Source organism: Protomyctophum parallelum (assembly GCF_964188405.1).
Source record: "Protomyctophum parallelum genome assembly, chromosome: 19".
NCBI classification, from domain to species: domain Eukaryota; kingdom Metazoa; phylum Chordata; class Actinopteri; order Myctophiformes; family Myctophidae; genus Protomyctophum; species Protomyctophum parallelum.
In genome coordinates this window covers 25,853,586-25,867,288 of record NC_139717.1, presented here as the reverse complement: position 1 = coordinate 25,867,288, position 13,703 = coordinate 25,853,586, and the positions used below count along the sequence as shown (strand labels likewise).

General features: G+C 43.2%; 1 protein-coding gene across 1 annotated transcript in view; it reads right to left on the bottom strand.

Annotated features, from left to right (window-relative positions):
- cep128 (centrosomal protein 128) overlaps positions 1-13,703 on the bottom strand; it is a 76,173-nt gene that overhangs the window by 48,525 nt on the left and 13,945 nt on the right. The window contains exons 9-13 of the mRNA XM_083790734.1: positions 12,199-12,279; positions 11,888-11,962; positions 10,233-10,395; positions 8,231-8,370; positions 5,717-5,788 (exon numbers count right to left, since the gene is read on the bottom strand). Coding sequence (XP_083646860.1) covers positions 5,717-5,788; positions 8,231-8,370; positions 10,233-10,395; positions 11,888-11,962; positions 12,199-12,279 — 531 coding nt within the window. The remainder of the gene's footprint in view (positions 1-5,716; positions 5,789-8,230; positions 8,371-10,232; positions 10,396-11,887; positions 11,963-12,198; positions 12,280-13,703) is intronic.

The following is a 13,703-nucleotide window of genomic DNA, read 5'->3' as shown; positions in this document are numbered from 1 at the left end:
TAGCTTTTTCAGAAAACTGTCAGGATGCAAAAGACATTTTTAGAATCTGATCTCAGGTCAGAATGGGCTAAAATGATAATGGTGGGGCAGAGCACTGTCCACACTACTGTACATACTGTATAGGTCCTGCAGTAAATTCTCCCATAGGTGATCAGCTGGCTTCGATTTTTCAAAAATAGCAGACCTACAAGCTTCAGCTTGTAGATCTGCTATTTTTCAATAGCTAAAGCATAGCATAGTTGAGAGGTCTAGAGACCGTGAAGGCCACGGCATACGATTCACATCATCCAGTGACCCCCCTCCTCATGTCCTGTGGGTGTTTTTATACATTCTTTGATATACCCTTGTCGAAATGTGTCCTCTGCGTTTATTTGACCCATCCTAAACTAGTCGGGCGCAGTGAGCAGCCACCGGTGTAGTGTCCTGGGACCCACTCCAGTTGGAATGCCAGTACCTTATTGGTCAAGGGCAATGGGAGGAGTTTGTACCTAGGGGTCAGTGGTGGAACAGGTACTCTTTTTTTTATTTTACTTAAGTAAAAGTAGCAATACTGCAATATAGAAATACTCTGTTACAAGTAAAAGTTCGGAATTAATGACAATTTTACACTTGCTGAAAATAGCCGATCTCCGGATCTCTTGTCCACTAGTCGCATCCTGACATTTTAGTCTAGTTGTTATTTGTTGACGAAATTGTCCATATACAGTATTTAGTCTTAGTTTTAGTCATCTTAGTTTTCATTTAGATTCCATTTAGTTTTCGTCAGTGAAAAAATGTAGTCGACGAACATGTTTTGTCATAGTATTACCGGTAGTTGACGAAATCACTGGTGCTAACCACGTCACAGACCATTCCCATCAGGATAGAGGAGATCACTGGTGCTAACGTCACAGACCATTCCCATCAGGATAGAGGAGATCACTGGTGCTAACGTCACAGACCATTCCCATCAGGATAGAGGAGATCACTGGTGCTAACGTCACAGACCATTCACATCAGGATAGAGGAGATCACTGGTGCTAACGTCACAGACCATTCCCATCAGGATAGAGGAGATCACTCAGATCAGATCAGAGTTATTTCCACTGGCTTCTTTCCTTGCTCTAACCAATTAAAGATAGTTTTTTTTTAAATGTTACCACCAACAGCATAACAGAATTCAGGACCGGTCTTGTTCTCTTGGTTGTAAAGGATGACTCATGCTACCATTAAAAAGTGACTTATTTTCCCTCTCTCTGTAGACCAGTACCACTGAATCACTGAACTCTCAGCTATGCATTTGTCTTGGTAACGAGGAGTTTATACACTGCCACTCCACTAAACATCCATCTCTATGTGGTTGTCGATGGACTGTTCTTCCAGCTGAGAGTCTGATCACATCCTGCATTGACATTCTTAGTTGCTTACATACAGTATCACACGAGGAGCTAGCGTGTGTGAAGTGAGGGCTGCCACATGATGTTACTGACGTTGGAGAGGCTTGCGCCCCTCAAAGAATATAGAGAAAACATGTCCCCATATACATACTGTAGCAAGGAAGCTTAGAGAAGGAAAGGACATGGTCACGTGACTGGGCTGCGCCATGACACTTTCATGGATGCTTTCATGGGAGCCAAACTACACCCGGAAGTTCGGCAGACTACTTATTTGTTTTTATGTACTGCAATCATGTATTTTGGAAATTCTATTTCTTGTACAATGTTCCATTGTGTCTTACATAGGTAGAGGCGTCGTATAAGCCCCTTGGGCTTTTAGCCTCAGCCTAGCACTTTCCCCTTTTTATATTTGTATGTTTATTGTATTGTTTTTATACTGTGCTGAATAAATAAATACAAAAAGAAAAGAAAAATACTGCTCTAGAACCTAAAACACCACTAGACCTGAGAGAACCTGCCACATGTACTCAAATTCAAGGAAGGACATAACATCATCATGTTTTGATCATAAGTCCGTATGCGTATCCGAACGTATGCGTCATCTTCAACATCCACTGGAACAGATTTAGGGCCTTTTTTATACCTATATTGACAGTAGACAGTAGAGAGAGACAGGACCAATGGGGAAGAGATCCAGGGAGAGACACCAAGCAATGTTTTTTTGTTATCATGGCTGCCAGTTCCCACCTGATGTTGTGTGGGAGTCCAGTCTGCTCCAGACCGTTATGGATAACAGCTAGTTTTCCTAGCGTCTTCAGACTAGGACTTAAGTGTAAGATAAGTAAGATGAGGTTTGATCCAAAGTAGATGACGCGATCTCCCACAATAATGCAACAGCATGTTTTACACAACTGATCTGGGCCTTTTCCCTTGGGCACAACCTTCGTCCAGGAGAAGGTTGTGGAATTTAATTTCCACATATCATTGAACTGCCGTTTCAGTTTAGTGTCAGACTCATAGCCAACAAATATATACAGCTCTCCGTTGTAGGAAAAAGCTGCATGACCGTGACGTTGTTCTGGAACAAGCAGTGCAGAAGGTGTGCTCAGCCAGTTGTTGCACTCTGTGTCAAACACTCTGATATTGTTGTCCTGGTGCTCTGAGCCCCCAAATACAAACATCTTTGTTCCAATGAAGGTGGCAGAGTGGTTTGCTGAAAAGGGCGGTGGAGTGCCATTAGTGTCAATTAAAGCCCAGATCAGTGTAGTGGTGTCCAACTTGTAGATGTCTCCAGGATCATGCTTGTATCCTCCATGGATAAACATGACCTTTCCTAAGACACAGGCTGAGTGGCCAGCCCTCGCTTCTGGAACAGTTCCAGATACGTTAGGCTGGAACCATCTGTGGGTGTCGACATCAAATGCATAAAGAATGTTGTCATAGTCCCCCGTGGTGAACAACCAGTTGTTGGCACCACGTGTTGTCTTACAATTGACTATCCCTCCCCAGATGTAGATGATATCATCTATCAGTACAGCTGTGTGTCTATTGTGCATGGAGGGAACACCAAGAGAACATTCTTCTCTTCCAGTTGTCTCTGGGGGCAATGTCCTCCAGCACAAAGTCACTGTGTTGAAGACGTGAACATCAATCTGATCCTTGTTGGTGTAGGTCTTCCCGTCATAGAAGATCCCGCCAAAGGAATACACCTTGTTCTCCACTGGACCAGCAGAACAACCCCAGAAGCATTGGGATTTCTGTAGTCGTCTTTTCAGAGGCACGGACCAGTTTAGCATCTCTATCTTGATCTTATCGTATTGCGTTTCTTTGTATCTTCTGTCTCTGGCTTTTCGTCTCTGTGTTGATCTCCTTGATTCTAAACTGTGTTCCTGTCCAACCATTTCCTTTCCTTCTCTAAGCTTGATATATAGAGCACACTGATGGCATCAATATGATGTCATAGACTAGCCTAGACTTCATACTCGGGCATACCTGACATGGAACTCCATATATGGACATAATTCCTACTCTGACAGAACACAATTTGAGAATACATCAATCACAGACGGATACAGAATTATCCAAATGGCCATAAAGGGACACGGACATATACAGAAATCTCTATGCATGGGCATTGGCCATTGGGCATTCAGGGGATACGGACACCTGATGTTGTGTGGGAGTTCCAACTGCTCCAGACCATGCTGAATAACTGCTAGCTTGCATAAGGTCTCCAAATTCTGACTGAAATCTAAGACGTACATATTGGAGCACCGGCGACCTAGTCCGTCTTTGAATTATTCCAAGAGAACGATACGATCTTCCACCATGCAACAGTAGGTCCAAGCTATTCTACACGGGTGGTCCCCCTTGGGGTCAACCTTCATCCAGGAGGTCGTCTCAGGATTGAATTTCCACATATCATCGAGGTACAACAAGTTGTCGAAGCTCCTGCCACCAAGTATGTACACCTCTCCATTGTAGACAAAGGCCAAATTACTCCTGCATCCTTCTGGAAGAAGCTGTGGAGAAGGCATTCTCAGCCAGAGGTTGGTCTCTGTGTCAAACACTCCAATGTTGTCCTTGTGCTCCACGCCCCCGAATACATATAAATACGAATTTCTCAGGGCCTCCTTCCAAATGCACCGTCCAGTGTAGCATGTCAGACAAAGGAAGAAGTTGATTGATCACCTCTAAACAAATGTGGTCCTACTACTGTACAGACTTGGACTTGAGACTCAAGTCACAAATTTGATGACTTTAAACTTCAAATAGACAAAAATACTTGAACTCGACTTGGACTTCAATGCCAATGACTCGTGACTTGAGGCCTCTCTTGATTTAACCCATTCTGACCGGGCACCCATTTTGGTGTCGGCATCATGTCATGCTTTAGCTATTGAAAAATAGCAGATCTACAAGCTCATATCGCGCCACCGAGTGGCGCGATACGAGCTTGTAGGTCTGCTATTTTTTTTAAATCGAAGAGCGACTGACATTTTTAGAATCTGATCTCAGGTCAGAATGGGTTAATCAGACCAGTGTGTGTCCAGTGGAAAACTCATATGAATCTGATCTCAGGTCAGAATGGATTAAGTCTTTTGAGGTCACGTGATACATCAGGAGTGATAAGCTCAGAACCTCCAAAACCACTAATAGGAATGTGGTGCTGATGCACTTCCTTCCATTTATAGTGGTACGCGGAACAAACGCTGTGCAAAGAACTCCATATTTGAGCAAGACTGATGTCATATTGATGATATCAGTGTGGAGCTCCATACTTGGACAAAACTGTCAAACTCTTGATGCGTAGTTACGTACTTTGATCTGATCCCATAGCCTGGAGGGATACACAAACACACACAAAACGATGTCCACCAACACCAGTTGAGGGCAGAAAAGTGAAGACGCCAATTGTGATTGACCGGAATGTGATTATGTATGATGAATGATGTATGACACTTCACTTTATTTTCCCCAAACATTAAAAGTCCATAGACTAGGCTGCCAAATCACGTAATTTCTGAAAGCCAAATCACGAAAGATTTGTTTCTAAGAATGTTTCTACTGGTTTAAAATTAACTAATGGGCGTATTAACCAATTAAGGATGGGAACACATCTGTGTTGCTTTAGCTTTTAACCACTTTTGACCATTAATTTATACTCTGAAAGAAATCGTGAAAATGTGTGCAAATCTTTGAATATATATTCTTTCACAGTGAACGCTTTAACTCAAATCTTTGCTTCTGGGGGGTCCCTGGAACAACATATTTTGAGATGGGGGTCGGCGGCCAATTACATATAATTCTGGGGGTCCTTGACATGAAATAGTTTGAGAACCACTGACATAGAAACATGGGTGTTTTCAGAAAACAGGATTTAGGATTTAGAGGACATTTTGTAGAATCTGGTCTCAGTCCTAATCGGGTTAAAATGAACTAATGGGCGTATTAAAGCACATCCACAATTGGGTGCAGGTACTGCTGAAAGCCTGGCGGTGCTTGCATGATTCAGCAATCTCTACCATGTTGCTGTTATTGTTAGTTCCACATTCTATACAGCTACAATGAAACAATGGCACAAACCACCATCTGCTGCCAGCTATAAAATGTGTAAACAACTTATACTCAAATGATTACCTACTGTCAGTTACAGTGCAAAAAAACCCACGCTTGAATGTGGACACATTGACTGAATTAAATAAACAAAGGATGATTCAAACATTCACGCTGATCAGTCCAGCCATTTCTAAGACTAGCTGCACGCAGACAGACACACAAACCAGGAAAGATGTCAGATTAAAACACATTGGATGCCTAAAACGTGTATATAATAATACCTGTATGTCCTTCAACTGCTCCAGCATGCGCAGCTGTTGCTGCTCCCGCCTGGTCAGGTCAGAGGTCAGCTCCTGAGATACAGAACCATAGAGTTATAAAAGGATAGGGGGCAGACTGGGAGTGACAATGTGTCACGATGTGACGCATTGTGTTCTTGTAGATCTGCTATTTTCAAAATAGTTTTATACATTTGAAAACTCTAAAATGGGACATTCTGCGAGTATACTTTCTACTTGTGGTACTTTAATGTACATTTTTATGCCAATAGCCCAATACTTTTGTGCTTTTACTAAAGTACATTTTGAAATCTGGTACTTGTAACGGCGTATAGTTCTACATTGCAGTATTGATACTTTTACTTAAGTAAAGCAACTGAGTGCTTTTTTCCCACCACTGCATGTAGATGTATACTGCAGATGGTGTGGAGGGAGTGAGGCAGGACAAACACAGAGACACAAAGCAGCGTAGCGCCATGTCAGGAGGATATGGCTGCTGTTTGGTGACGTCACAAAGCAGCGTAGCGCCAAGTCAGGAGGATAATGGCTGCTGTTCAGTGACGTCATCACTGTGGGGGCTGCGGAGCTCGAGCGGCCATGAATAATTTGTAACACCTCTTTTGTCCTGAACCCCCGTGACAATTATCTCTGCTGCTGTTTATACGCAAAGTTTTCATTCGGGTTTTCTGAGAAAAGTGCTTTGAAAAGTTGTGCCGGATTAGTCACACAGTCCACAAGAAAACCACGGTCAGAACTGAAAAAATTAGTTAAGTCCCAGGCACTCCGACAGTATCAGGAGGAGGAACGTCAATACAATTTAACAGCCTTTAGAAATCAGTCACTTTGAAGTCTACAGTTTGACTCACAGTAAAGGCCTATTCAAATTTCATAGACCAGTTTGATGACCACCGGAAACCACGTGGTCACCACGTGGTCACCGCTCACACAACACACCTCTCTGTTTTTACTAAACACCGTTTCGGTGGTCACCTCTTCACCGAAAACTGGACTATGAACAGGCCTTAAGTCTTCAGTTTGATTTAAAGGCAAAATGACATTCATTTTCATTTATTTTTTCTTTTTCTTTTAGGTTTTATGACCTCAATTACAAACAAACAACCTGAACTTTGAACATTCAGTGGATGTTCTGTGGTCTGGGGGTTTTCTCTGTGTGTTCTGAAGCCTTTTGAGCTGCAGGCAAAATCAGTGACATCTGCTGGCAAATTGTCATATATGGGATTTGTGGACAAGGCCAATCTTGTTTGAGCCTAATTATTCAGAAAAGCCTAGACCACAAAATCTACTGAATGTTCAAAGTCCAGGTTTTTGGGGTGCAATAGAGCTCAGAAAACCTAAAAAGAAATAAGAAAAATTACAAAAACAGCTGACATTGCTGACATCTGTTTAGATCTCAATATAAAATCATACGAGACATCCCAGATGTTACCGTACCTACTCATAAACGAGTGGAGTCAGTGTGGGACTTTAACCAAAAACACACTCCTCTCTCTGAGAAAGTGAAATCACAGACTGTGAATGCCAGCCCTTACAGCATCGTCATTTCTACAGAGTGCTTCATTGATATGCACCGTAGCCTTGGGTGCCCCTACTTGACGAGGTCACGCTTTATTGAAACGTCTCGTTAAAGTGACAGTTGTGTGTGTGAGCGAGTGCGTGCGTGCGTGCGTGCGTGCGTGCGTGCGTGCGTGCGTGCGACGTGCGTGCGTGCAGTATAACAGACTTGCTGTTCGGCCTCTGATCTGCTATCTGGTGCTGCACCTGTACAGTGTTTCATAATGTATAATAATGTTCTGCTTGACTCCTGTGAAGACCTGATTTCCAACGTACACCAAGTCAAATTCCTCGTACATGCAAATTAATAATGGTGGTATGGTCTTTATGATTCTGGCACCGTGTCCCTTGTGTAGAAGACAATTATTATTGAGTGGCGCTGTGCTGGGGCATCAGCAATGTCGGACCTAGAACACTGTTTACCCATGTTTTGACCGATATACATACAGTATACAAGTAAGACGTGCAAACGTGGGAAGCGAACGCAGCTCGTAAATTGCAATAACAACAATTAGAATAAATTACGTACTTTTTTTTTCTTTTTAGTTAGTAATTTTTGTAAGTTTTCTACTGTGTGTGTGTGTGTGTGTGGTTGTTTGTGTGTGTGTGTGTGTGTGTGTGTGTGTGTGTGTGTGTGTGTGTGTGTGTGTGTGTGTGCTACAGCTGCGCCCTCTGGTGGCGGGCGGGTGGTGTCACAGCGGGACAGACACAGACAGACATGATCTGCAGGGTCTCATAGTTAGTGTTCACTACGTTCGCAATAAGTAAGTAACGGCTCCATGCTAGTGTCTTTTATGTTTTCTGTTATTGTCGCGCTGCGGCGCGTTGTAAGCTTTCGAGCGGCTATTTTCAGCAAAAGCTTTCCCCACAATGCGGATGCTGGTTTAAGTAGTTAAAGGTATATTTCACTTTCAAGGTTTTTAAGCAGCCATTAAGCAGCCTCACCTCAAGGCGAGTGCACAGTTGAATCCTCTCCTTCTCACTGCGCTCAAGAGTGCGTTTCAGTTCTTCCACCTCGCCGAGAACTGAGGCCTTGCGCAGCTCCCCTCGAAGCTCTGCAACTTCTTTTTCCAGGTCCGAACGATCTATGATGATAAGACAATAGACAATTACACATATCGTAATCCCATAATGCCTACAGTATGTGAACAATTTAGGCTCAGAGGATATTATGTAAAGCTTTTTTTCTTTTATTATTATAATTATTTAATTATTACTTACTCTTATTTAATTCAGGAAATTCAGCCTACCACATCACCAGGACGTGAACAATTATATAAAATTGTATCTCTGAAATGCCCTGAAGTTGACAGCGGTACTCTCCACTATACTAGACTGGTATACTGAAAGACAAGGTTTTCGTGATAATTTTCCCCTACTTTTATCCGAGTTCTCTTTTCCCTTTGTCTCATCGTTGTTGCATAGCACAATTAATCTCTCACCATGACTCCGTCTACCACTCACTTATACGAAACAAAAGGCTTTGTATCCGCTTTGAAATGATAAGAAATCATTTTGAAATGACTTTGGAATTCGTTTCTTGTCACTCAAGAATTGACTCTTAACTAGGTCTGAAGTAAAATCAGCTAAATTTGCATGTGCTTAAATTCACATTTAGAATTTTTTTCAGATGTCAAGATTTTCTGAGATGATAGAATGGTGATGGATGATGCTCATGGAAGGGGAACCTTTTGAAAGCTTCATGGGCAAAGATAATCAACTTCAAAATAATAAAAAAAACTGTCAAAATGACCTCTCAGACCTTCTAGTGTTAAACACTTTTAGTGCCGGAAGTGCATCAAAATAGGAGCTCTGGGGTGCCGGAGTTGTCTGATCGCTTTTACTCTGAAAGCCATGAACCGGAAACACTTTCCTAAAAAAGTTGACTTGACAGAGTTGACCTAACATCCCGATCGTTTTAATTTATACGATATATGATCCAAAAAGCGTTCATATTTTGCGGGAGAGACGGATGAGGAGCAGAAATGAAGCGCCAGCATATCGATCCATTCATCACCACGGAGAGCGCCCTGGATTAGGAGATACGAGTCATTCTTTCCGCCGCGCTAACATGCGAGTCAATGACAAGCTAATAATTGCACAGAGCGTTAGCGTACGGCAAGTGAAAAGCGAAATGCCAAAAAAAAAAAATAGGAAAAATTCTGAATATTCTTATCTCGCCCCGTATCATTGAGGATGCGCTAGGACGTACAGACACGTCCAAGGCACAAATTTTTTCTAATCCTTATGACGGCCTCATGCGTCGTATGTAAAAATTGTGTTAATGGATTGTATTGTTAATTATTTTTTTAATGGTTGTTTGTGGTTTACTGTGGCGTACCGGTTTCATGTGGTTTTATCGTACTGGGGTTTATTGTGATTCTATAGTAAGGCTGAACAAAACAAAACATATTTTCACTGACTGGAAAAAATGAGGGCCTCCGAGACTCTGAGACCACCAATTACCGTTGTTCTGTCTGTTATTTTGTTAAAAATAAAAAGAGACAGAGAGAAGTGAATATCGATCGATCTCTACTTTACACCATGCCAATTCCTTTTCCCATAACCAGGCTCTCACTCTTTCTTTCCACCCCTCTTTTGTACATTTGCACCGCTCATTCCTCTCTTCTCTATGATCTCTGCCTCTGCCTTTACAGAATCTCTATCCCCTCTCTCCCATCTCCTTTATCGGTAACATGTCATTGTTTCGAAATTACTAACCCTATCTCTAACCCTAACCCTAAACATAACCGCAAGCACGGGAGCAGCGCATGTTCCCCAACCAGCAGCGCATGTTCGCCAACCTTTCCGCATGTTCGGACTAACGGGACTTCGGATCTATGGTCACATTGGGCAGTCCCCCCTTTATCCACCACTCTTTCTTTCAGCCTTGTACACCCCACACCTTCCTGCCCCAGACAGACCCAGCTCTCAACACGGTACCTACCTGGCCCTACTCCTGGCCTGCCCCTGTCCTCCCTGTCGGCGTACGGGGGGCGGGGAGGAGGCGCCGACAGCTGGCTGATCTCCCGCTGGAGGTCCTGCTGGCTCCGCCGGAGCTCCGCGGTCTCCTTCCCCGTCCTCAGGAGCTCCCCGCGCATGTCCTCCACCTAGGAGGCAACGACCCCCGCACAGGGACCCATTATTACAACGACCCCCGCACAGGGACCCATTATTCTTTAGCAAACAATGAAACCGTGCGCACAGAAGGGTTGAAACAAACGTGTGTGCGCGGTTTCCAGTTGCTTTGACGAGCGTTCGTTTTGGTCAATGGCCTGCGTATGAGGCTCTCATCTTTGGGGACACACAGGCCCCTTTTCCACCGGTTGGTTGCCAATGGGAACCGGTTCAGTTCTGTTTGGTTGGAGCCAGAGCTCCAACATTGGAACGTTAATTATGAATTGAGTGGGCAAAACCATACCTATATGGCTATATTAGATTGTTATCACCATCATCAGGCATTATGTAGGAAAATATGCAAAATAATGAAAATATGAAAAAGCTACTACTGTGGAAGGGTTATCATGTATTAATTTACTTGTATTGATCCTATAAACAATTTAATATAGGTTTAGTTTTTCCCACCAATTTAGGAGCTCTGGCTCATGGACTAAGAACCAAAAAGAACTGAACCGGTTCCCATTGGGAACCAACCGGTGGAAAGGGGGTCACAGAGCTGCCAATCAGGATCTGTGGGAGTTTTGAGGAGAACTAGTGTTTGGCACAGATTACATGCAAAAGCTTGTATTCAAGACTGAGAGGTCACAATACATGCTCCTACGCACTGTAATGCAAACATCAGCCAAAGGTATTTTAAGGAATGTACGTGTGTCATATGAGCGGTAGGGTTATTATGCAACCTGCCTGCGTGAGGGTCAAGGTCAAGCTTAATTGTCACAACACAATTGTTGCCAAAGCAAAGATTAACCGAAGAGGCACTGCAGACTGTTGACGTTCATACGGTGTGTAGACGTGTGTTTTCTGTATAGCTATAATATCAGTATGATTGTTTGGGTATTGATTAAAGGGTTAATTAATGATGATCTAGACGGGTTAAAATAGATTTGAAATAATAAAACCAGCACCACCATCAACTGAAACGGGATTTAGATGGCAGCCGTGAAGTGAGGCTTATTATAATCATTGATCAGTATTGGGTCATTCATAATCAATGGGTATGATTGAAATGGGTGTGGCCTCATGATGGAAGTGGCCGTTAGCGAGATGGAGAAAGCATCTCATAAATATAGCCTTAAGTTACGTGCCTTTCTAGCTGTGAATTGGATAATTCACTATACTAGGAAGATGGCCTGTTAAGACAGAGAGCCTACCGGGATGAAAATAATTTCATTTAAGACCTCTTTTAACTACTTTAACCATTATTTTATACTTTTGCTATTGACATTGTAATTTCCGGGGTCCTTGACATGAAATAGTTTGAGAACCACTGATATAGAAACATAAAAACGGTCATGATTTAGAAGACCTTTGTAGAATCTGGTCTCAGGTCTTGATGAGTTAAACCCGCTTGACAAGACGGGTGTTATTTATGTATGCCATAATACACACCACACACACACACACACACACACACACACACACCTGCTGTTCGAGGGACTCCCTGCTGTCCTTTGTCTGTTCCAGCAGTCGCCTGGTTCTGTCCAGCTCCTGTTCCATCTGAGGAGCAGAGACTGCATCAACGCAACTCTCTCCAGTGCAGTTGTTTTCAACCCCTTTCATATCAAGGTCCATTATTCATTCAGCATTTTAGCCACGGACCACCATTGGATGAGATTTAATTTAGCCCGCCAGACCCAAAACTATAAGAATATGTTGTCGTTGGATAAGATTTTGTCCACAATTCGATGCTGTATTGATGTTGGTACCATAGCAAAAGATGTAATCAAACATACCTTGGTTTTATCTTGCTCTGACCTCAGCAGTCTGGCCTTGACGGCTTCATCTCTCTCCTGTGTCTGCTGTCTTCCCAAAGCCTGCACAATGCGCGCACACACACACACGCGCACACACACACACACACACACACACGACGTGTCATGATTCACGATAGCACGCCACACGCAAACACGAGCAGCACCACATTGCCATTAAAGGGTCACTTCACCCCTTTTGCAACCAGATCTTATTTTAATGATGTTTGGGAGACAAGAAACACTTTCCTGTGGGGTTTTATGTGGGTAATATGTGTTTTTAGATATTTCAGTATTTCAAAGTGCCAGTGATGTCATGGACACTGGGCTCACTTCCTTCCTGGACTACATGTTGTCTCAGTACGACAGCCCTCCAAGCAGGAGCAGTGCACCAAAGTATTATGGGAATTGTAGTCCATGACATCACAGACACTTAGTTTGAAATACTAAAATATCTAAAAACACATATTACCCTCATAAAATCGCCAGACAAGTGTTCCTTGTCTCCCAAACATCATAAAAATAAGATGAGTATGGGGTCATATTCATGCCATTATTATTTGTATCTGTAAACCCCTTTAAACAACTTGAGCCAGGCCGTCGAGGAGGGAGTGACGTGGATGCAGAGCGAGAGGCATCATCCAGTCGCTGGGTGGCATCCATCTTGTCTGCTTGCTTGGAGGAACGGTACGCCGCCTGGCATCGCGGTGGATTTGTACCAGGGCTTAAAAGATCGATCCCACTCACTCCGAGCAGGCTGCGGTGATGAATTACCGGCTGCTGGCAAATAACATCTCCCCAAGTGACTCATCATGTGTTAGATTCACATCGCATGCAGCGAGCGGGCGAGCCCACCGGTGGGGAATGGAAAAGCCCCTGGATCTCCTCCTCGCCCCCCCCTGCTCTTTAATAGTAAAAGAGATTATTTTCCTCTTAATCCATCTTGGGCGGGAAACCCCTTTTGGTGTTTTAAGCGTTACGTTATACTTTAGCTATTGAAACATAGCAGATCTGAGCTTGTAGGTCTGCTATTTTTGAAAAGTTGTGAAAATGTGGTGCAAATCTTTGAATATATATATTTCAGAGAAAACATTTTTAACTAAAATCTTTGCTTCTAGGGGGTCCCTGGAACAACATATTTTGAGATGGGGGTCCGTGGCCCAATAGAGATAATTCTGGGGGTCCTTGACATGAAAAAGGTTGAGCACAACTGACACAGAAACATGGGGTTTTCAGAAAACTATTAGGATTTAGAAGCCTTTTTTTTAATCGACATCAGTCCAAAATGGGTTAATTTCCTCCTGCCTGTTTATTCACTCTTAATTTTGGGACAAATGCATTATTTCCCATTGCCCTGGGCCCCCGCTGCTATCCCATTAGGGCACTGCTGTGGATAGGGAGGCAAATGAATCGGCAGCTCCTATTATCACACAGAAACACAAACTCACTTACACACACACACACACACACTCACACACACACACTGC